Source organism: Strix aluco, chromosome 2, assembly GCF_031877795.1.
Source record: "Strix aluco isolate bStrAlu1 chromosome 2, bStrAlu1.hap1, whole genome shotgun sequence".
Lineage (NCBI taxonomy): Eukaryota > Metazoa > Chordata > Aves > Strigiformes > Strigidae > Strix > Strix aluco.
This window is the reverse complement of record NC_133932.1, coordinates 126,278,181-126,303,021: the sequence shown is the minus strand read 5'-3', so window position 1 is coordinate 126,303,021 and position 24,841 is coordinate 126,278,181. Positions and strand designations below refer to the sequence as shown.

Here is a 24,841-nt window from a genome sequence, read left to right as displayed (position 1 = left end):
GCTGGATTACAACCTAGTATCATGTCACTGAAAAAACCCAGTGAAGGCAGGAAGATGACAGCTCCCAAAATCACAGACATGATAAAATGAAAAATAATTTTTAAAAAAGGGTTTTGACAGGAATGGCAAAAACACTAAAAAAACCCCCTGCCCCAATATACCATACCACCTAGTCTGGAAAAAGGAGGACAAAAAAACGTTCAGAGTTCCAAAAACCACCAATTGGGTCTAGCCTGGACAGGTAAGTGAGCAACTTATGCATTCACTGACGGATTGGCAAAGGTCCTGCCATGACAGCAACCTCCTCCCTAGCCCTGCTCTGCATAGCTGGGCTCTCTACCTATCCCAGTCCTAACCTGCTGAAAAGGAGGAGCTTTGCTCTGTCCACTCCTTATTTATAACTTGTCAAGAGCTGGGAGGGAGGGGTGAGCTCTTTGTGGTGCATCCTGCTGTTGCCTGCCCGCTGCCAGCCTTGCAGTCACAACTACAAATGCCTCCCGTGCAGTGTGGTGGCTGCCTTTGTGCTCTTGGGTTCTTCTGGCTGTTTGCAGTGGTGGAAACAAAGACCAGAACCTATTATCTTGGGATTGTGGAAGAGAACTGGGACTATGCACCGTCTGGGAAAAATCTGATCACAGGAGAAAACCTCTTAGAGGACAAGTAAGTCACTGGGCACTCTGATAAATTGGAGATGTATTGACAGTTCCAAAGAAAATTGACTAAGGGGGCTAATGTTGCTGTAAATGTCTTAAGATGGCCTTTTTCTTGTTTTTCTTCCAATGATGTTGTCATAAGCAGGATTTTAGCTTCAAGGCAAGAGTAGACTTTGGTTGACTTCTCTTCTGTCATGGTTGATTAAGCAAGGAGGTAGATAGTGTGTATTTGAAGGTGACATTAAGGAACAGATATTTGTCAAAAAAGTAGTGGGTAGTAGTGGTAGTGGGCTCAAAATCCCCTGTGTGTGTTTCATGGAGATGCAGGTATTTCTGAGACTTGTTGTCCAAAGGCAAATTGCAACTTGCCACAGTCAAGCACAGCTCTTTGGAATAAGACATAAAAGTCTGTTTAACTGGCAAAATATTGTAAGTTTTCTCCCTCTGAGAGATAAAAGTTGGGGGGCTTAGTATGACATTGTAAAATTAAGATGTGTATAGTACCTACGAATGAGATGATACAAGTAGATGGTCCGTATATCCCTGCAATGTATTCAGCTGTGGAGACCTCCATTTAGGAAATCCATTTAGATAAGTGCTTAACTATACAACAGTGGCTGGTCACACTGAATTCCCAGTGATCACCTGTGCTGAAACTGGAGTCCATAGGTAAACACTGTGATGAATTGTGCCTTGACCAGTGGAAAAGTGACATCTGTTCTCATGCCTGCAGTGCTGGGGTTGGCCGCGTGTCTCTCCCACACCAGGAGAGTTGGCCTGGACATTGGATGGGGATGGCACAGATCCTTGGTGCCTCTCTATAGTGTGGTCTTCAAACATGTATGGGAATATTTTTAAGATTTAATTAATATCTTTGACACCCTAGAGATAGTTTGGGTGTCCTTACTCTCAGTCTAGGCTTGGGGTTGGGGTGGGAGCTCTGAGCAAGTGAGGAAGTCCTGATGTACGGAGGCATACTAGGAGCTGGATGTTATGTCCTGAGAGTTAGAAATGGAAACGTCCTTTCTGACTTTTCAGGAAATCCCAAGCAATGCTGGACTTTTCTCTAGTGGCCAGTAATTTCAGAATCACTCTCAGTTGGATTTCATAGAGGAAATTATTTTTCCACAAGCAGGAGGCAAGAAAGAATTTTATTTTTCAACACAAATTTATGCTTATGCTCTTAACAACTAGAGGTCCCAGATAGCATCCAAGTCAATGGGTGTTACCTTTTTAGGTAGAATTCAGGGTTTGTTCCCAACCCATGAAAACAAGCTTTGCTGGAAAGGTTATTCTTCAGTTGTGTTAAATACTTGAATTTCTCACTTCCCTACTTCTTTTAGCGGAGGATAACTTTCTCCACTTCCTGACCTGGAGGACTTCTCACTAAAAATAGTTCAGCTTTAAGTGAAGGGCAGCTACTTGTAAATCCACCCCAGTACCAAAGAGAGATTGGAATCTGTTCTGTAAATTGTACTTTTAACGCTGTCTGCACTTTGTGCTCCCTGAAAATCAAGTGGCACGTTTATTTTAAAGTCTGTGACATAAATGCGATGCCTTTACATGTCACGACAGGGAGGGAAGATAGCTTATGTCTTCAGTCATCGCTGTAATGTAATAATTACAGATTGTTAATTCCAAAGGGTTTACCCACAGAGGATTTTAATGGAGACTATACATTCAAAGCTGGGGAGCTGTTTGCAATGAACTCCCTGTGCGCAGAATAATAAAGTGATTCTTGTAACTAATTTACTCCATTTCCAAACTGTATTGAGTTGACCCAGAATAAAGTGCTGTATTCTGGAATGATAGTGTGTCCGCACAAGCATGTGGACTAAATAGTGAACCAGCAATAGCTATTTTGACTATTTAGCTCTTTAGGACAATCTCTAATGCAAATTTAAAGCAGTATTCTAATGGGTTACTTTTCAGCTAATTAATTGGTTCCTGTGGATATATCCATTCCTGTCAAAAATATAGTTCCATAAACAAAGTTTAAAGATCAGCTCCTAGGTAGGGACAGGAATGCATTTTGAACCAGCTGTGTTCAGAAGCAGCGATGCTCAGGCTCGCTGAGCCTAGCACTTCTCACCTTGTGATGCATCCTCACAGCACTCATTTGATGGGGCATTATCCCAGCTTTATTGATAGGGAAGTGAAGATAAAGAGGTTGCAGACAAACTGATTATCTTTAAAAGAGTTGGTGCACACACATAAAGGAATGCTCCCTTTGATTCCAGCTAGCCCACAGAGATATAATCAAAACCACTTATTCTTCACTACTTAATAAAAATGCTGAATCGGCGAGTGTCTAATGGAAATTGTTGCGTTACCTGGATCAGATAGTGAGATTTAAGAGATGATTTTCAGTGTTGCTGTGCCAAATAATACTTTCCTCGGCCTTTAGTTTTTAGCAGAAAAGAGGAGAAAGGAGACTTCAGTAGCTGAGACACGGGGTTGGAAATCAGGTGAGCTGGTTCTGGCACCAGGCATGGCTACACTGCTCAGTTCCCGCTGTGCTGGTGCTGAGTGAGCTGCCTCCCGAGCCAGGAGCCACAGACCTGCATCAGCAGCTCCCTGGGTGTGAGCTGAAAAGGCTGCCTCTCGTCAGAGCTGATTAACCCAAAAGCAGCCCTGTGTTACCATAACTATTCTGCTTGGATGTTAATTTTTATTATGCCTTACATTGCTGCAGTGCTCAAGGGCCAGCCTGCTGCTTGCACAGTGCAAGTATCTTGCTGTGCATCAGTGCTTCTTATGTAAAGAGAGTAATGAGGCTGTTTGCTTCTGCCATTTATCTTGTCTACTTGAAGCCTCGAGCTGTTCCACTAATTCTTGTAATTTGGAGTCTTATGAATGAAACCAAGATATTTCACTCCCGGTTCTTCCTTCAAAAATTAAGCTGACATTTTCTGAAGCACACAGGACTTTGGACAGATCCAAATTATGGCCACTGAGTACAGGAAATCTGGGAAGGTGTTCAGCATCCCCTTCCACCTAATATAACTGGTGAAAGAGTTGACATTAAACCATGGTGGTCTTGACATAGAGAGTGCAAGGTGCTGTCAGTGCTGCTGGAATTGCTGCAGATCCCAGTGAGATTTTGTGGGTTAGGGCATGAATATTGCTGCAGTAGGAGCGTGAGCTCACACATTGCCTGTTCCCTTTAATGGTCACATAGGCAATGGCCCTTCAAGAGAAAAATACACCTAGGTCTTGTGGCTTGACATACATCAGTCTTTCCCTCCCTATTGCGGCTCAGCCCTCAGGATCAGAGTTTGTTTGATAATCCCTGTAAATTAATTTGGGACTAGTTTATGTGATGGACACTTAAATCTTGCTCCGCTGGTGGTAGATGTAATTAAGTCTTGCCTGATGTAGTAGTTCATCCCTTCTCTTTAGGCCACCAATCCTACTTTTATCTGGGCCAAGTCTTGCACCCACCAACACTAACGGGTGTTTTTTGATACCACAGCATCAAACACAGTTTGTGCAATTTGTCTATGAGGAGATCCCACCCAGATAAATGACAGTGAAACTGTCATCAGAGATGCTAAACTAATGGCTGAGTCATCATGCGGCCAAATGACCCAATTGCATCAGCAGAGATGATCACTGTGGGAAGGGTCAACATCAAAAACACATTCGAGGTGAAAACCTAGCTTGAATGAAGCCTGAGAGGAGTTTTGTTATTTACTTCAGGTGAAGCAGAAGTTTACTCTAGGAGAGAAACCATTATAGCCACACTTAACCAGTGACACCTCAGAACTTCGTTTAAGATTTTATGGGTTTGATTGACCTCTTCTGTGGCTCATGTGGGTCAGAAAAGGCCTAAAACATCCTTTGAGGACACTGTGTGTCTCTCTTTTGAAGACACACAACTTACTTTGTTGTTTAATGCTTTGTGGTCGGGGCACCATCTACAAATGTGAGCTGGCACCACTGGTCCCCCTCCACTGGCCATCCCTCTAGAACATTGCATTGGCCTTGGCATGTGAATCACGGTTTGGCAGAGGGTTATCCTGAACAGGTTACGTGACCCAGGGGTTAAAATGACTGAGGCAGCCTGGAGCCATGGGCACTGTCCTGACTTACTCCAGCCACAGGAAGAATAGAGAACTCTGGGGAAACAAACCTATCTAGAGAGGGTAGAGAGTAAGGAAGGTTTCACCACCAACAGATTTTAGGGAACAAACCCATAAAGACAGTTGCTTAAATGGTTATCAGTGTAAAATCTATAGTACTTTAGTTGAACAATGGTAATAAAAGAAAGTTAACATTTGCTGACAGTTGCATCCAGAAGCGTACAGTGGCTATTGGGCATGTTAACTGCAGGAGAATATTTGGGACTCCACATCTGTTAGTTATTCGAAGTGCTGAGTTTTCAGTGGTGATTACAGTGACAAACTCAGTAGGCTTTGAAATTGTATCAGCGAGGGATCTAGCTCCAGTCTACTGAGGAGCTGTTTGTTTGACCATGCACAACATATAGCTCTTTCCATTTCTTACTTCACACTGTAACATAGTACTCCTGTAAGCACTTCTTGAAAAAAATAACCTCTGTTAGGTTGTAGCTTTGTTTCTTAAGATCAAAGGTTACATAAAGACAGTAAAAATGTTGGCAAAATACTTTTTCTATGTGATAAAAGAAATAGGTGTAGAAATTACACTTAACTCATGGTCCTACCCTAACTTGTGGTCCTACCCTGAGATGGCAGATTAACTGCATGTCTAGTCTTGATTTGAAGTAGAACCTACGTGACACTCTTGTTTTACTCTTTCACTTGGAAGAGTTGGAGGGCTCATCACTGCAGGGAGATGGATGTCTGTAATTATGTTAATACTTACTTTAAGGAATTAGAGTTAATTCCCTATTAATAACTCCTTGTCCCACTCATGTGCACTGCCAACTTTTCTTGGAGCTTAAGAACTGCTGAGAGTGGTCAACTGGCAAAATGAAATCAGACACAGAAATAAAAGCAGGATTTGCATGGTTTTCTTAGTCTGAACAAGATGTTTTATGCCCTGATCCACAAGCCTGCTTACCTCTATATGTAACCTCAAGACTGGCCTGACTGGAGGAGATGAAGGAGGGAATTTAGGAAGCTTGCATGGGTACAGCTCCAGAGGATAGAGTATTACCCTTTCCTGTAAGAAGTGGGACTGGATGATCATTGTGACTTCCTGTACATGAAGTGCAGACTGACAACTGAGTTGGAGGGAGATAGATAGGCAAGATTTAGAAGAACAGCTCTTACATCTGCACAAGACCAGAAAGATGGAAGAGGTTCAGGCAGCCATATCACAAAGCCACTAGGAGAATGAAACAGTTTGAAGTGAGCAAGGGAACATGAAAAAGTAGGGAGAAGATTTATCTTCTTGTGACAAGAGAGGAATGACAGATAGGAGACATTCTGACAGGGGATGCCTAATAAAATAGGCACATTGTGACCACTGGAAGAAAGAGACAAAGGCAGATTCAAAGAATTGCATGTGTTTAACCATTACAGCATTTGGAGAAGCCACTACTGCAATAACATATTAGAAAGTCAGTGGGTGGAAAAGAATGAAACAGGAGATGTAGTTGAAGGAGATGTTTAACTCAGTGACTGAAAATGTGAAGTGTTTCCCAAGGAAGCAGATGCTATCACAAGAAGACAGGGAATGGTGTTTGAGAACTGTTGTCAAAGACAGGAAATGAGAGGTCAGCAGGACACTATCCTGAAGCCAAGAAAATCTCCAAGGAACTCTGGAGATGGGTGGTAAGGAACTGCAGGGTGGGAGATGCACTAGTATAAATGGCACTGGCAGCAGAGACTTCATGGCGCACTGAGAAGAAGCTCTCATTGAAAAAAGAAAAGGTACAGGGGGAAACCTCTGTGTCCCACTGATGGAGCAGCACATGCCGTGGCACTGAGACTGTGCAAGCTCCCTCTGACACATCTGGTGGCTGCACTGTGGCACTGGGTAGAGGTACCAGCCCCACGGTATGGCCACATGCCCATTATCCAGACATCTGGGTGTAGAGAGGAGCAGTCATTCAAGTCATTCACACCCATGCATCCTTTCTATGAGCTTCCTGTGGCTGATAACATTAGCTCCAGTGTGGGTAGTCTTTCTGCAAAAGACTTTAAGCACTGTAACATGCAGCACAGCAACACTTGTAAAGAGGCGCAGAGCTACCAACTACTTGCAAGGCTGAAGTGGGCACCCAAAAGTCCTCCTGGATGAAATGGGGCAGCCTGGACACTTAGAGTGGGACTTGCAACCAGTGTGCTTGGTTTTTGGGTACTGAGGGCAACCAAAAGGACGTGCTGAAAATACACATCTCTGTGTAGGTAGAAGAACTGAGCTCTACCCCTTCCAGGCAGAAGGAGGAGTGAGGCTGAACTGTCTTCCCTCCAAAAAACTCCCAAGCATCAGAGCATTTAGGGTAGAAAACTATTCTGCCCTTTGGAGAGTGTGGATCTAGAAGGAAAGGAAACTATGAAAGAGCCTGAGTCTGTGATGCAACAGCAAGGGCATCAGTGGCATGTAGGACTTTTTTCCCAGAGCTGATCGGTCATTTTCTTTTGGACAATGATTAAGCACCCTCATAATTAAACAGGGCCAAGAGGCCAGGTTGCTCCTTTCATGCTGTGATGCCTTTCTGGCTCCATGACTCCTGCATTGTCTGATGCCCTGCACAGAAGGGTATCACCTACATTGTGACTGGCTGCAGCCAATACCCATTGCACTGACAGTGGGCTCTGCAGCTCTGAACAGGTGGAGGATTTGAATGGGCCTCCTTTCAGAAAGCTGGCACTAAAAAGATTTCTTTTTCTGACTCCTAGATGGCTTTAAGTAGGAGACAGGCACAAATGTAGCCAACAGAGATGCTACAGCATGGCTTTAGGCACTGAGAAAGTCTCTGGTGCCTAAACCTACAGGGTTTTCTCAGTGTGATTTCTTGAACTTCAACAACTAACTGGATTTTGGGATCCCTGATCTATACATTTAAAGGAGTTAGGCTCATATCAAGCATTTGACAAAGCCTCATCAAGAAGAGCATTTTTCTGGGATACAGTTCTTCTGCAAGAGAGACAATGTATCCCATGGGTGTGAAGTTAGGGGAGAGTGTGCAGTGTTGTCTGGCCAGAAAGCCAAGGGCATAAGGGCACTGTCATCATGGGGAAAGCATGGTGCCACTGCAGCACCTCATTTAAAATATTTGGTGTCTGATGAAAATGGAAAAAATTCTGCTGAAAAATATCTCCTGAAAATAAGTACTTTCTGAAAAAGAAATCTATTTGATTTTTTTCTGGAGAAAATGTCTTATAAACCATTTAAAAAATCAATTTATAATTTGATTTAGGGTATAGCCACATGAATACATCGCCATGAGGTAAGGAAGCGTGTGCATTTACACTGCACTACTACTGACACCAACTACTACTCTGTGGTAAGGGCTCTTGGAGCAGCTCTTTCCCCCAGGCAGTGGAAGGTATCTTCTAGGTGAGCGTGGTGTGACTTGCCAGATCTTGCTGTGCACTCAGACAGTTACCACAGACCTGCTAACTCACTGAAAATCCAGACTTCTTGGCAACTTATTCCTTAACCACACTTTTGGGATGTATTTATCTGACATACATTATTCTGTGAAGAAGCAGACTGAGAAGCTTCTGTCCCTTCCCCTCCATCCTAGCCAACTGTTTCTGCCACAGCAGTATCCTTGGCAATGTTTTTATTTGTGCCAAAATAGCTCTTGGTTTGTTATAAAGCACATTTTTCAAATGAAAAATGTTCTTTATGGAGGCTTTTATATCTGGATCACTTCAGGGATCTGGTTTAGACAGTGGTCACAGAGGTGTAATGACCACAGATAAGGGATGTTGTGAGTTATGGTGTCAAGCAGAGATGGCTTGAAAAGGAGGAGCAGTGGATTTTATGGTGAAGAAATTATAGCAAATCATACCTTTCAACTCATGTGACATCCAACACTTAGGTTGCTGGCACTGCACAAAAGAACCTAAACAAAATGGGTTCAAGCAGGTGAACTGACCAGTCACAAAAACTCACTATAAGTATGAAATTGCTACATTTCTGCCAGTGATACTTCAGGAAAATTTAGATCAGATTTTTTTATGAGTTTGTTAGGAAGCATGAAAGTTCAATCAATCTTCAGTGGATGCAAAAACTCATGGAGCAGTCAACTGTGGTGAAATTGGTCCTACAGTCCACTGCAGATTGTGTAGCAAAGGGGCTCATTTCTGCCCTCTTTGTGTGGGATATTTAAGGATGAAGATTTTGTATCATACTTGTTAGCTGTAACCTGGAGAGAAGTAGAACAAGATTTTATATCATAACACATGGGATGAACATGGGTTGCCAGTATGACATTACAGTTAAAAGGGCAAAACTAATTTCCAGTTGTGTGAGAAATATTGACTGGGAACACCTCTGGTTTTAGCTGGAATATTACTTACCTATTGTGTGAAGTTCTTGTGTTCAGACTTCAAAAGAGATAGACAATGCTTTCAGAAAGGAGCATTGGGAAAGATTTGTGGTATAAAGAATGTCAGTGTACTTGATTTGTCCAGAAAAAGGGTAGGAGGCAATTTAGTCAATTAATAAAAACTTATGCAAGTGCCTGCATAGAAAAGAAGCTCTTGATGGTATGTGGCTTCTTTGATCTGAGAGAGGGCTTGATGGGAACCAGTGGTTGGAGTGTGGAGCTAGATGATATTAGACTACAAATGCAATTCAGGATTCGAAGGGAGCAGGTATTTAATAGCTATAATATGTCAAGCTCTGACCATATGGTAGTCTCTCCATCACTTGAATTTGCTATAAACATAGACTCTGGAATGTAGAAATGATGTGTTTGATGCAAAAAATATTTCATGCTACTCTTCTGGGGTGTCAAACTAGTTGATTAGAATTGCTCTTATTGGCTTTAAAAAAACAGTTTGGTTTTCTTTTCCTTCTCAACGGTCATGCTTTCAGATGTGAGGTTTCCAACCTTCAAAAAAAGGAGAAGCTTCTAAAGCTGTACAGAAAGGTCTGAGTGGCTAGCCCTCAAGTGAAGACTTGTAGTAACTGTGCTAAAGATCCGACCTGCAAGTAGGATGGCTGTTACGATACAGAAAGGGACTTGGACCCTGCTAGCACTGTCCAGGTTTACTCCTCAGCATTTATTCCACCAGCTATGTGATGAGTCCCGGGGAACTATTTATCTGCACTGGAAGCATCAGTTATTTGATCAAATCTTAAAGGGGTTCTTTTGTCTCTAAATTTTTTTCCCTCCCCAACACTAGGTTTGCAAGTGTGTATGTGACAAGAGGAGCCAACCGGATAGGACGTGTGTACAAAAAGGCTATTTTTAGGCAATTCACAGATGACACTTACTCCCAGGAGATTCCCAAAGCAGCCTGGCTGGGGTTCCTTGGGCCAGTCCTGAAGGCAGAAGAAGAGGATGTCTTTATCGTCCATCTAAAAAACTTTGCTTCCCGCCCATATTCTGTGCATCCACATGGGGTCTTCTATGACAAGGACTCTGAAGGTAAAAGCTGGTTTGCCTTTTCCTCTCCTTTTTCCCTGGAGTAGCTAATATCATGGCTAAAAGTTTATCCAAGTATTTATTGTTCTGGACATTGACATCAGAGGACTTTAGATCACCCTCTCATAAACTCATCAGTAATTGCAGCTGATGACTAAAACCAGGAACTGCTTCGTCTCTTAAAACTTTTTGCCACAAACCTTCGACGCCTGGGATAAATCCAGTACCGAAACAGGTTAGGTGGGTCTTTTTTCCTGAATTATTTTCCTGAATAATAAGTCACCAAAGCATCTTCCCTCCTTCCTTCTACTACTAGCCTGTCTGAATAGATGGAGTTCTTGTAAGTAAATGTTTTCCTCTCTGTAGGGCTATAACAGGCATGATTTAATTTTCAGAATCCAAAACCTATGCATGAGTATTTTGGTTAGAGGACTGTATGGATTTTCCTACATTCATTGCTCTCATCAGTTTTCTGTGAGAAGATACACAATATTAGCTGACAAAATGTGTAGATGAAAGATAAGAGTAAAGAGCCAAGGAAAAACTAGAGCCCGTTAATCAATTTTTAAAGATTTGTCTACTGAGAAATAATGGATTTTAACTCTCAACATTTTTTTGATTGTTTTACGAGAACTTCTGATTTTTTTCACAATTTCTCAGTCATTCTGTGTTTGTGAGTGCTATTATTATTTTATAAATCTGTGATAAAGTAGATGAAATTACAAATTTATTTAAGGAAAACAGTTAAGGTGGGTCTAAAAGCTTCCTTTTTCCTTTTAATGTACTAGGAGCACTTTACCCTGATGGAACCGGAGGTAAAAGCAAAGAGGATGACTTTGTTGTTCCTGGTGGAAATTACACGTACACATGGCCAGTAAGGAAAGATTATTCCCCAACTTTGGCAGACTCAAACTGCTTGACTTGGATTTACCATTCTCACATTGACACACCAAGAGATATTGCATCTGGTTTAATTGGGCCACTGCTGGTTTGTAAAAAAGGTACTGAGCTAGAAGCACTGATAAAGCAAGCCCCTCTGCCAAGCTTGGCATCTTAACAGTCATTTTTGCTTACAGGTATAAACATGATGGTCTAGAGTCTATCCCTACATAGCCCATAAAAAGGGGCAAGGAATAGCTGGGCCATTCCAGGAGCATCCCAGGGTAGGTATTGTAGCTCTGGGACAACCCCCTTCCTGCTCCCCTTTGGCTTCAGAAGAGATTTGCCTCGGCTGGTGGAGGGACTGCAGCATGCTCTGTGGCCAGGCAGTTGTGGCTGAGACCAAAAAGAAATGTTCCCAAACTGGGATCATTTCAGGACAAGCGAAGTACTCATTGCCCAGGAAATGAAATCAGGGCTGGGCGGGTGACTTCGGCATTGGAATTTACATATTTGAAACCCCAACATTCTTTGTCATTTTTTTCCCCATAGAGATTATATATTTATTTTTGCTCACAAGTTGTACATCACAACCATATGGGAATCTGCACTGAACAGCTGAGGTGACAGCCTGTCCCATGTACTTTATAGCCTGCTAATTTTGTGCTGGAGCCATAGGGACCCTGCACCAGCCCTCTATCCTCTATCAGCTGAGCCGTCGTCCCCTCTCCCCCGGGCATGTATAACTCTGCCACCTCTTTCCAGTACATCCCACAGTACAAAATCAGCCCTGATTTTATATACAGAGAATATATGTGAAACATGAAGAAGAGAAAGTCTTCAACGTGGAAAGGATAGGCCTGGTCTCCAGCTTTATTCACACAATTAAAATGTCTTGGAATGTTATTGTCCTGGAGAGACTTTGAAATCTGCAGAACTGCCTGAACTGAGCCAATAACTATGCGATAATGCATGAAGCTAGGAAGTAGCACATTCAAAACAATCCTAGCCTGAAAGGTCAGGTTATCTGTATGTTTGATCTTAAATTCATCAAGGCTGATATCTGCATGATGCTATTGCTGTAGTCCTCTGTCCAGCAGCAGTGGGTGGCTTCTTACGGGACTGACAGAAAGGCTCTGTGGCTCCCTCCTGTAGGAGACAGGGGGAGCAAAGATTTTCATGGGTTTAGAGCTAGACGGGATGATGAGATGAAGTCTAAACCTGCCAATGGTTAATAATAGACTACTCAGTATCACTACTCTTATAGTTTAAGGTTGTTCCCCAAGTGGTCACTCATAATGATGCTGAACTTAGCCTGAATAAATTATATGCATTCTGCCTTCAGGCTTTTAAAATTTAAGGATCTAGTCCTAGATAATTGCTGAGGCTTCCTTGTTAGTCCATGGAGAATGAACCACATTTAGTCGGCCATTCTGAGGGTATGGTTCATCAGTCGCTTCAATGCAACAGAAATGCAGGCTACCACTTGCTTCTCCTTAATTTCTGGTCAAAATTTCTGGTTTCTGGCTGGATCAAGCCCATGACCTGGCTCACTGTGTAGGCACACAGATGTTAACACTGACTAAAGGGCAGGGTTGGGTGCAGTGGGCCAAAGATGGGGAAAATGGGACCACAGATATTGGCAGGTACTTGTGCTTATGTCAGATCAAAGAGAGCCTGAAGTATCAGCTTGACTGAGATGAGATGAACTGCCTTCTGGAGGCACTTGTCTCTTAAAGGCTGTTGGCGAGGGGTCAAGATGTCTTAGAAGAGCAAAATTAGGTGAGATTCATCCTGCCCTATAGATCAGGGGCAGAGCACTGTATTTTCTTGAGTGCTCCAAAGTTATTGTCACTTTTAAATTCAATCCCCTCCAAGGCTTTTTTTATCACTTTCCTTTTTGTTTGCAATTTAGGAACTGCAGATGAGACCTCAATAGAAGGGACTGGTGCTGTTAATGCTTTTGCCCTGATGTTTAGCATTGTAGATGAAAACTTCAGCTGGTACCTCGATGAGAATATAAACACCTTTTGCTTAGAACCGGCAACAGTTGACAAAGAGGATGAAGGTTTCCAGACCAGCAACCGAATGCACGGTGAGCAGGACTCTTGAGAAAATGGTGACCTACAGCAGTGACCAGGGTCTTTTCATTTCAGTGGACTTTCTGTCCCTTGTGATGTCTCTCCTTTGTGTCAGCAAGGAATGGGTCAGGATGTTGAAGTACTGTGTGATAACAAGCCTCTTCCTAAATCATAGAGTCATAGAATGATTTGGATTGGAAGGGACTTTAAAGAACATATAATTCCAACCCACCTGCCATGGGCAGCAACGTCTTCCACTAGATCAGGTTGCTCAAAGCCCCGTCCAACCTGGCCTTAGACACTTACAAGGAAGGGGTATCCACAACTTCTCTGGGCAACCTGTGCCAGTGTCTTACCACCCTCACAGTAAAGAATTTCTTCCTTATATCTAATCTAAATCTGCCCTCTTTCAGTTTAAAACCATTACCCATTGTCCTATCCCTACACTCCCTGATAAAGAGTCCCTCCCCATCTTTCCTGTAGCCCCCTTTAAGTACTGGAAGGCCACTCTAAGGTCTCCCTGGACCCTTTTCTTCTCCAGGCCTAACAACCCCAACTCTCTCAGCCTGTCCTCACAGGGGAGGTGCTCCAAGCCCCTGATCATCTTCATGGCCCTCCTCTGGGCCTCAAGCAAGTCCAGCGTGGGTACAACACAACACACTGGTTTGCAGAAAGGAGATTTGGCTTTCAAGTCCAACTCTGCCACTTGTTTAGCTTTTTATCTTAGGCAACAGATTTAAGCCATTTGGTGACTGTTTGACCATCTGTGAAAATAGAAAAGCAATTTGCCGAGCACTTTGAGATGTGTGTTTTGGAAGAGTCCAGCATTTCTCAAAAGCCCTTGCGGATGGTGGGCTGATTGGTGTAACCACTCCTGCCCTTCAGATCCATTGGCCAATAGTACTTTATGCCATTTGGAGATCTGGTGTAAGAAGATAAATCCAGATATTTCACTGTATTTTGGTTGTTCCATAGAGCCTAGGAGCTAAAATATTTTGCAAAATATGAGTCTCATTCTCCTCATGTCCTGATACATTGTCAGGTGTGGAAGCTGAGGAAGAGAGAGCTGACTAGTCTGATTTGACTGATACTGTAATTTTCAAATCTAAATTGCTTAAGCCTGGCATATAATGGTATATTTATGACTCAGAATAAGAGGAAATAGATTTCAGACATGCTAAATAGCTGCAGAACAAGTTAACTTCTTTATCAGGGCCTTTTGGTAATGACTTGGCCTTTGCAACATGTAGATATCACCCAAGAAGTTTTTCAGAGACCCAGCCAGAGAATTTGGGCCATTTGATCATCCAGAGCTGTAATCTGTGTGTTCAAAATGTTACTCCTCATCAAGGAGCCTTTGAGGGACTTATTCAGTGTGAACATTCAGACAGTGTCTTTTCTGTGCCAGGAAAGGATCATCCTTAGAAATGGGGTCAGAGGCATTTGGCACCTCTCTTTCACCTCTCATAAAGTCTCATACTTTTGTTTTTAGCTATTAATGGTTATATTTATGGCAATCTCCCCGTCTTGGAGATGTGTGCTGACACCTCCATGTCCTGGCACTTGTTTGGCATGGGAAGCGAGATAGATATCCACGCCGCATATTTCTATGGACACACGTTCACTAACAGAGACCAAAGGGCAGATGTCATCGGTCTGTTCCCAGCAACATTCATCACAGCGGAGATGACTCCTGGGAACCCTGGGAGGTGGCTGATAACGTGCCAGGTTAATGAACACTTACGAGGTATGCTGCTATAGATCTCCCTGATCCTTTCAGAAGTTACAGCCTCTATTACCCTTGGAAAAGAAAACTGAGAGATAATTCCAGAGGAAGCAGGATTTGACACCTTTTTTGTGACTAACTGAACACTTTGGAACTATTTTGTCATGAATATGACTTTAGTCACCAGTGGAAATTATGCATGTTGGGCCAAATCTTCAGCTAGTATGAATGACTTAGCTGTGTAATTCATATGAGGAAGGCTTGCTAGACCCAGTACTGACACCATGCTGTCTATGTAAAATGGAGACTTTGATGAACGAGAAGTCTTCATCATCACTTTTTGTTGTAGATAAGTACTTACACATAAAGAACAATCATGCCAGCTGAACACGTCATAGCTTTTTTCTTTACAGAAATCAGACAAAAATTGGCGGTGTTTTTAGAAAGCTTTATGTGAAGGAATTTGATGATGATGTTGTGATATTTGTGTGGTGTGATGCGAGAACCTGAAAGCACATATAATAAACTAGGTCTCATGACAGCAGGCTATGTATAATTATATCAGAGATGACTTGGGAGAATTTTTACTTTTAAGAATTTGCGCATTGATTTCAGTGAGATTTGCATCAGGCAAAACAACTTGATTCTGGCAAGCAACAAATATGTTCAGTGTGGTAATAACCAACTTCTATCTCAATGGAAATCAAGGGCAGATGATATAATTTTGCACACTTCAGGAGGTCCTCTGACCTCCAAAATAATTCTGCCATCCTTACCTAGTTTAAGGAATTGAATAAATAAACCTACTAAAGAGTGTCATTGATGTCAGTGGGTTTCACCTGTGGCATAAAGTACCAGCTTGCAAGAGAAGGGTGCTAGCATCTGGCCCAGCCTAGGCAGAGAAAGTCTTTAAAAATAGAAATTTACCCTAGTAATTGTTTCCAGTCCATGTAGCTCCTAGAGCGTTTTGAATGTGCATTTGTATCCATGAGATTGTTAACTCCACAGCTGCCCAAGGACTGTCTCCAGACTGTTTCTCATCCCAGGTGGCATGGAGGCGTTATATGATGTTCAGATCTGCCAGAAAAACCTGTCACGGCCTTTACCACTCAGTCACAAGAGAAGATACTATATCGCTGCTGAAGAAGTGCTCTGGAATTATGGACCTGACGGTTATGATAAATTCACTGGGCAGGGTTTAAACGCCACTGGCAGGTAAGCTTTCTTGTCCTCTCCTGTTGTGTTTTAATTTCAGGAGTCTGGGTGAGACTTCCCCAGTGATTCACCAGGGCTAGGTCCAGCACTGTTATTAATTTTAATTGAAAGGGGCAGGGATTTAAACAACCTTGTCGGGAAGATAGATTCATAACTGTGATACTCAGAGTTGCCTTCTGGAAGCACTTATCTTGCTCCATTAAGTCCATGGAGAAAGCAAGCCCTGGTGAGGTATGCAAAGTTCAACAGAGTTAATGACCCCACGTTGAAACTCCTCAGGCAGCTTTCACACTTACAGTCATGTATCTCAGAGGTGCCATAATGGTAGATTTTTTCCTCCTGTAATTACTGATGAAGATGAATTGCATTACAGTATCTCCAAGGAAAGCTTATGAGGATTAGAAACATGTTGTGCATAGGTAATGGCACAGGTCTTGCCCTAAGGGGGTTAGGGGTAAGTTGACATACATGTCTCCCTAAGTAAAATGTGTTTTAATGTTAATGTGTTTCATGTTAAACACATGAAATTCTAATGCACAATGGAAGTTCACTTGTTAGCTAATTTATAACTGTAATTCAGACCCTTTGTCTGCTAGAAAAGTGTATGCAAACTAGTAACTTGGGAGGTCATTTATCCTCTGGAGTAATAACTTTATCTGAAATGAAGGGTTCTGCCTGAACCTCCAATTATTTAACTAGTCTGATTTATTAATTCCACAGTGAATCTGCAATATATTTCACTCAAGGGACTGACAGAATAGGAGGGCAATACTGGAAAGTTCGTTATGTGGAATATACTGACGCAACATTCAGTGAGAAGAAGATTTGGTCAGAGGACATGAAGCACCTGGGAATACTTGGTACAGTGAATATTTCCCCTCCTGTCATTACATCGGGTTTGAATGCAAATCCACTTGGATCCAGAGGGAAATTTTGTGGATGCAGCTTCCAGTCAGTCCTCTCTTATTTAGATGGAAATATGTTAGAGGGTAGTTCTTCTAATGCCTTTCCTCACTCTCTTTTTTTAAGGCCCTGTTATAAAAGCTGAAGTGGGAGACACAGTGCTAGTTACTTTTGCCAACAAAGCCAAAAGAAGCTATAGCATTATGGCCCATGGTGTAAGTTTCAGCAAGCTGTCAGAAGGTGCTCCCTACTTAGATGGTAAGTTTTGACTGTACTGCTGTATCATCACATCCAGATTACCTGGGTCTAAAGATCTTTTGTTGCTCTGCAGGTTTGCCCTTTTTGTGGATGCTAAGTCACAGAAGGGATGATTTGATTAGTTTGCATTTACCCTACATGTCATAACCCATGGGACTCCCCAGTCTGCCAATGTGCTGTTTCTTCCCCTTGGACATTTGCCAGACAAAGAGTCTAAAACTAGCTAAGGTCCAAGTTGAGCAAAAGTCACAAGCACAATCCAATTTATATTAGTTCTTATCTAATATCACTCAAGTGCAGTCAGTGGAACTCCTCTGGATGTGCTCCAGAAATATGAAGCTCAGGATCTGGCATGATGCCCCTGCTGAGTCTTTGGATATAGCTATCCACACGGCCTCTGTTGCTTCACTCCTCATTCTCTAATCCAGGTTGGGCATTGCCCTTGCTTCACAGTCAGGATAGCACTGTCAGGGTCAGAAGCAGCTTTTATCTGACTGACCTGGAATGTGAAGCAGTGATAATCCTTAATAATTCTCATCAATATGTAAATGCTCAAAGAGAGTATTTACCAAAGACTTCCTCTCATTTTGTGCAAGGACCAGATCTTTATCACCTAAATTTAACCATTAAATGTTAAATGGCATGTTTAATTTGTAGGCATCTTTTTCAGTCAGTGACAAGAAAGAAACCCTTCAGATGGTAAGAAGTCCAATTTACTTTGAAGACCCATTTTAGGAGACAGTAAATCATCCTCTGGAGATGTGTTTCTGTCTTCATCAACTACAGAAGAAGCCTAGAGTTTGGGTTAGGAACTAAACTTTTGACGGCTCAAGTAAGGTTAGCTGAATCCCATCCATAGTGTCTACAGAGATAATATTGTGGTCTCTGACAAAGTTTTTGCTGCATTTGCAGCACTGAAAAGAAAGGTAGGTTTCTTGTTGTCTAAATTGTTTTGTTTCTACTACAACACATCAGAAGGAAACTCACAGGACATAATCCCTCGTTTGAGAACTGTGCTAAGAGAATTAGGTCAACATGTAAGACTCATAACATCATACAATAAAATCAATATAAAAGGCTTTATTAAATTCTGCTGTCTCTAGTTGCTGACCTTGCAACAGAACAAATTTGCCAACAGGGCCCAATGCATCATGAAACAGCTGGCTTCAGTTCAGCCTTGAAGTTAGCTGTACACATCCTAATGCCACCCATGTCAGATGTAGTTCCCTGATGGAAGTGCAGCTTCCCTCTGTTTGCAGTCTTGTCATGCTTTCATTTAATGCTCCCCAGTAATAGCGCCCATCAGCATTGCATGGTTTGTTGTGGAGCAAAATCAAACCAAATCCTAAAATTCAGCATCAGTGTGTGCTGCACACCTCTGCGTCTTTGGAGAGGAACCTGACTCCAGATTCCACAACAATCTTTCTTTTCCTTCTCTCCTTGTAATCCTCATGTCTTGGATTTCCATCACACCTATCTACATGTAGATAGGTACATGTATATACACGTAGAAGCCCTACAGGAGCTATAAGTTTACACTGAAGGTAAATGATTTTTCAAAGACTGTGCATTGTCTGAGTGCAGCTTATTCATGTGAAAATACTGTACATAAATGTACCTACAGACATCTACAGATGTCTGCAGACATCTTTTTCAGTTGTGTTCTCAGGAAATACTCTTCCATGTTGCATTTGACATTTGTCCAATCTCACAGGGTTTTTACCTCCAAATCAATGATCTCCTTATTGAGCACTGTTGCAGGATGAATCCAGTAGTATCAGATACTGTTGCAGCAGTACTCTGTATTGCAGTTTGCAGCAAATAGTATGTATTCATATGTAATACTACTATTTTCACTCATGTCTAAGTTTTCAAGAAGATTCTCTTGGGGTATTAGACTGGTGCAGTCTGCTGATGCCAGACCATGCTGAGAAAATCCAGTCAATAGATGCCTAAGTGTTAAAGAAGATTTCTGATTTGATCTTCCTCATAGTAAAGACCAGAAAGGTTACTTAGCAATTTTTTCTACAAACAGTGCAGGACTGGCCTCTTTTCCCAACTTTCCTTTCAAGTCCCTTTTGTCAGTCCTTTCTCAGTGGATACCAGCACTTTTACAGTAGTAAATTACACGAGTGGTGTAAAATCCACCCTGTGCACAGCAGCAGACAATGGCCCAAATCCTTTAAAAGTAGTTTCCAAAAAAAGCAATAACAACTGCCCTCTGGAGACTCAGACAGAGGTTCCTGTGCATTGCTACAAATTAAAAAAGAAACAATCACCTGGATCATATTTGTTTTGAATTTCTAAAGAGACAGGACTGCAGCTTCGCTTACTGATGTAATTGCTTTGTTGGTGCTTAATGAAAAGCTGGAGTCTGTTCGTGCCACAGATGAATCTCACAATAGGGTAGGTAAGGTGCAAATATTAGAGGAAGCCATTTAAGCACAAGGATGAGCTCTGTGTGTCTTGGCTGACTGAATCCAGATAGTCCAGATAGTGTGGGAAGGTGTCTGGGTGAAGCAGCAAAACTTGTTCTGCAGGGAACTGGCTTGGTTGTCCCCATGGCCCAGGACTCCAGTGAGATGTCCCCATGGCATAAGTGCTCAGACTATGGGATGGTGCTTGAGCTGTGGCTGCAAGGGGGAGCTCACCCATAGAAATCAGCAGCTATGCCTGACTCCCAGCTAACGCTTGTATTCAGGAAGACAAAACCTTCCTGTAACCTTGGTGCTTCTCAATTTTCTCTCTGCAGGCTATCTGAAGCCAGGAGCCCATGTTAAGCCAGGTGAAACCTTCACGTACAAATGGAGGGTGCCTGAAAATGGAGGTCCAACTGAGAGTGACCCCCCATGCCTGACCTATCTGTACTACTCAGCCACCGATGCCGTCAAGGACACCAACTCTGGCCTTGTGGGACCTTTGCTGGTCTGTCGGAAGAACACACTGAATCATGACGGGACACAGGTGCTCATCTGCTTGTCCCTAACAGCTGGGTGGTCCACTGGGGGGGTTCTCAAATGGGTCAGTTTGCCCAGTTCCCAGCTCAGTTTTAAGAGATTAATCAAATGTCATTCCTCAGGGTAAAAGCTGAGCTAAGGGGAGGGTTAGGAAGATTAAACTGCCATTCCCCAGTATTCTGGCTTGTCCCTAGGTTTTCCATCTTTTCCATTCACTTATTAGCAATGAATGCATCTTTCCACCGTAAATAAGTAATATCCTTCTGGATGATGGAAGAGTGCCAATCCCTGTCTCTACGAGGACATAGTCAGAAGGCAGCTGCAATTCTGGGAGGAAAGAAAGCTTTGTTAAAAAAAAAATAATAATTTTTACTTGGGTAATTTTGCACGGACTTTTTTAATGTCTTGGCTTCTGTCTTGGCTACAGAAAGGAATAGACAGAGAATTTTACCTCGTCTTTTCAATATTTGATGAGAATGACAGCTGGTATCTGAACAAGAATATTGAAGCATTTACTGGTGACCCTTCAAAAGTAGATGTAAATGATGCAGATTTCAAGGAATCCAACAAAATGCATGGTATGAAATATTTAATATATGTTACTGATACCTTTTTGTCAATCATATTAGGAAGCTGAGTTGGCAGATTTTATCATAATTCATAGCTGACTGCAGTGCACTGGAGGGGGACGTGGAAAGCTGTCAGTCAGCTTATGGCCAGCTCCTGATGCCCTTGGAGTGCATGTTGAAATCCCAGTCACATGAACAATGGATGGATCCACCTACTAGCTACACCTGGAGAAAGGGAACAGAGAATAGCTTTTAGATACAACACTTGGGTCTATAAAAAGGCATAATGTCAGAGTCAGGCACCAACTGCAGAAGAGGCCAATGTTCACTGGTGATTTAAAGTTCACTGCTGGCCTTGGCACTGACTCAGACAACAAAGGTCCACCTGCTCTGCTCTGCCAGCTCCCACTTGGGCAGTGACCACCTCTGGAAGAGCAGAGGCAATGACTAGGGGAATGGCCAGTAATATTTTAAAACATCACTTCTGGATGTAAGTATCTGACTTCAGCATGGACCTCCTCCAAGTTATTCCTGACATGAAAGACTTGAGCAAATCGCATAACCTCTCTTTGCTTTAGTTTTCTGAAGAGCGCTGAGAATGTATATTGTTAGAGAACCTTGGCGTTTTCTGGACACATCTATTTTATTCTTCTCTTATGAGGTGGTATCTCATTGTTCTGCCATAATATCTTTCACCCACTGGTCACAGTGAACATTTGAAGATTAGGGAGTTCAGCCTCATAACACCCTTGTGAAAGAAAGATACATTTTGGAAGTAAAAGTGGAAATCAAAGGTCAAAAATCACATAAAAAGGCTCCATCAGAGTGAATTTATAACTTAGACTCTTTATGGCCCACTCCATGGCCTTAATGATCTGGTTATACATTCTCCAGGTTGAAAGGAGGTACCTAATTTATACACTTAACTGGTGTCTGTAAGGGACCCTGAAAAGCTCAGAGGAGAACTGCTACACCACTGCAAAGGGATATTACAAGATTGTACAGGCTTAAAAAAGAAAAAGGTAGAAGCTCAGAGTTTACAGGAATAACATTTAGATATTAATATGGTGTCACCCAGTGCTACCTTTTCTTCACAAAATGCCCCTTTAATTAACGCCACAACTTGCTGAGTTGTGAGTCTCTTGCCGGGAAGGTGGTAGGAGGCTCTGTGATGAGTTTCCATTGACCTGATGCCAATTGGGCTCTTTCCTTCTCCTCCAGCTGTCAACGGCTACCTGTTTGGTAATCTGCCAGGCCTGGCCATGTGCAAGGATGACAAGGTCTCCTGGCACCTCATTGGGCTGGGCAGTCATTACGACATGCACGGGGTTCATTTTCAAGGAAACACCATTGACCTGAGAGGGACGACGAGGGACGGGCTGGCCTTGTTTCCTCATTTATCGGGGACAGCACTGATGCAGCCAGACCGTGTGGGTATGTTCATAAACTTATCTTGGTGGTGTGGCACGTGCAAAAATCAGGCAGTCTAAATAAGAGTTGATGAGATGCTCTGCTCTGCATAAGGGAGTCTGAAAGCATGGGGACTGTGGGGACCTGGAATAGCTGAAAATTCAGGCTGGGCTACTCTTCCGGGAAAGTGCTATAAATAAAATATGTATGTGCACCAAAGAGTGGAAGCATTGATGACCTTGGGATAGGCAGAGCAGCAGGCAGAGAGATAGCTAATGGGATGTTCACAGAATTTCCATAACTCCCAAAACAGGCTTTTTTAGCAAAGATAAAATTCACTGCTATGTAGATAGTCAGCATCATTTAAGGTATTTTAGGAATTCAATAATAGTCTTTCAATAATAGTCTTTAGGAGTTTCTTCAGAAGTATATACATTAAAGATACTTTTAATTCTCATGTATAATCCCATCATATATTCTTCAAACTCAGAAGGGGTGAATAGTTTGTTGGAGACACCAGATAAGCTTCATGAGAGTGTAATGTTACTTTTCTTTACATTGGTGCAACTCTGTTTAAATCAACAGAGTTATCAGAGTTGTGCAAGGCTATGCCAAGGGCCATCCTTAGCGGGAGGACCTGGCAGAAATATCTGTTGGTGTTGTGTACGTGCCAGGTTAGACCTCTGGTGCTGGTGTCTATAAGACAGCAGATTTTTTTCTTATGCATATCCCATACATTTCCACCATCTGCCATGAAACCACTGCAGGACTCACACTAAACAATATACTCTGGTAGATGATTAATTTTTGCCAGCTAACTTCTACTGGCAATGAGGGAAATGGAATGAATTATCAGATCTTTACAATCACCAATGCATGTGATATTCTTTAACTGCATGTTATTTTACCTTTTTCATCACTTTTTCCCTAGAAATACAAGGAATGGACTGACATCCAGTCTGAACAGAGCTATGCTTCCAATTTTGGTTCCATCACTGACTCACATACAAAGCAGCTGTGAAAGTGCTTTCCTCCTTCACAAGAGTGCTAGCAGGTGAAATTACACAGGATTACACTGTGGTCAGCTCTCCTTAAGTAAATAGGAAGGAGAGTACAAATGTTAAAATCTGCTCATGGACATGTCAAAAGATGCTCCCACTGTCACTTCAGCCTTTGACCACCAGAGCTACAAAAAAACAGCCCATGGTGGTTTGGCCTTTCATGGAGAGAGAGCAAAGGGTTAGAAAGCTGCAGTTTAACTCAATCATTTTTATACCATATAGGTGCATATAAACTAATGGTTATAAGCAGCATCTTCCTGTTTGTTAGAGGCATCCTTGTATAATGGGTCTGTATCTGTATTGCAAAGTCTCTAAGAGGCCTCCATTAGCCTGATTACAACAGGACAACTGCAAGGGCTCATTCACCCAGGGCTGGAACAGCAGCTCTGTGCTCAGGGACAAGGAAACAGCATCTCTGAAACACAGACCCTGTTTCTCTATGTCTTACTGGTGTCTGCAATGTGCACTCCTTCTATGTCTTCTTGCGCTCCCTGTGGGCATGTCTGCAGGATGGGCAGCACTGGTGAAGGCCTACTGGCAAGCTTGTTCCTGCTGCCAGACGTCTAATCAAGTGCTTTTCAGAACTCCCTTGGCTAAGCTAATCTAATTCATATAGTTAGGAGTAATTTATGGACATTTCTGAGTGAAGATGGAACAGGCTAGTGTTTCCTACAGAGCAAAAAGTTACATGGTGACTTATGGGTCTCCATTTGTATCTGCATTCACATTTTGCTTTTAGTTGAAGAACCTGTTGTAATGTAGGAGTTACAGGCCACAACCCTACAGTGTCTTATGTGCATGTTTACTCTTGAGTGTGTGAATGTCAGCCTGAATCCCCATCCTCTTACGTCTTGGGACCGTAGAGCATGAGATGACTAAAAGAGACAATTGGTGCATACTCATTTTATCAACTAGTTTCTCCTTCAGTTCCCTTAATTTTTCAAAGGCAGTGGGCTCTAAGGCGAGCAGCTCTGGTGCTGACATGGTTGGCAGTGGAGCACTCCAGCATGGTGCACAGCAGGTTTCCCGAGCCAGGGAACCACCAGGAAGCAATGGCACCCACCCGTCAGAAAGCCGTGGCCTCTCTGAGCTCTGCACCCACCATGACTGATGCAGCTGCCCAGCCAGAGCTGCGGTGGGAACACGCTGCCGCCCCGGTGCCAGGCTGCGGGGTGGGCCCTGCTGAGGAGTATCAGGAAGTGAGAGAGAGAGAGAGAGAGAGACTGCTGGAACCGCACCCCACCTTTCCCGGTACAGGCCCGACAGGAGACAGGACACATGATGCGGAGGATTCCCCATCCTCTCTCCGCCTGGCTGAGCACAGGGACTTAAGGGGCAGGGGGCAATGGTGATGAGTTCCTGCCCGGCGCAGTAGGCATGTCTCCTCCGTGCCTGCCCCACCTCCCCTCGTGCCCTTGCATCATAGGTATGAGGCTCTGCAGGTGGGACCGAACGGTAACGAGGACGAGGGTTCATCTCGCTTGTAGGTGTTGCTGAGGTTAAGTCGGCCCACGCCCTGCACCAAAACCACTTCCATAAAGAAATAAAAGGCGGGTCATTGATCTAGGAGACTCCCTTCTGGAAGGAACAG

The 24,841-nt window shown here is 42.9% G+C and overlaps 1 protein-coding gene across 1 annotated transcript in view; it reads left to right on the top strand.

Moving 5' to 3' along the window:
- Nucleotides 1–490: 490 nt before the first annotated feature.
- The window catches only part of HEPHL1 (hephaestin like 1), a 37,734-nt gene continuing 13,383 nt past the window's right edge, over nucleotides 491–24,841 (top strand). Inside the window, exons 1-11 of the mRNA XM_074817006.1 lie at nucleotides 491–660; nucleotides 9,950–10,194; nucleotides 10,980–11,192; nucleotides 12,986–13,165; nucleotides 14,644–14,898; nucleotides 15,924–16,092; nucleotides 16,813–16,952; nucleotides 17,122–17,253; nucleotides 20,006–20,217; nucleotides 20,638–20,788; nucleotides 22,001–22,213. Coding sequence (XP_074673107.1) covers nucleotides 491–660; nucleotides 9,950–10,194; nucleotides 10,980–11,192; nucleotides 12,986–13,165; nucleotides 14,644–14,898; nucleotides 15,924–16,092; nucleotides 16,813–16,952; nucleotides 17,122–17,253; nucleotides 20,006–20,217; nucleotides 20,638–20,788; nucleotides 22,001–22,213 — 2,080 coding nt within the window. The remainder of the gene's footprint in view (nucleotides 661–9,949; nucleotides 10,195–10,979; nucleotides 11,193–12,985; nucleotides 13,166–14,643; nucleotides 14,899–15,923; nucleotides 16,093–16,812; nucleotides 16,953–17,121; nucleotides 17,254–20,005; nucleotides 20,218–20,637; nucleotides 20,789–22,000; nucleotides 22,214–24,841) is intronic.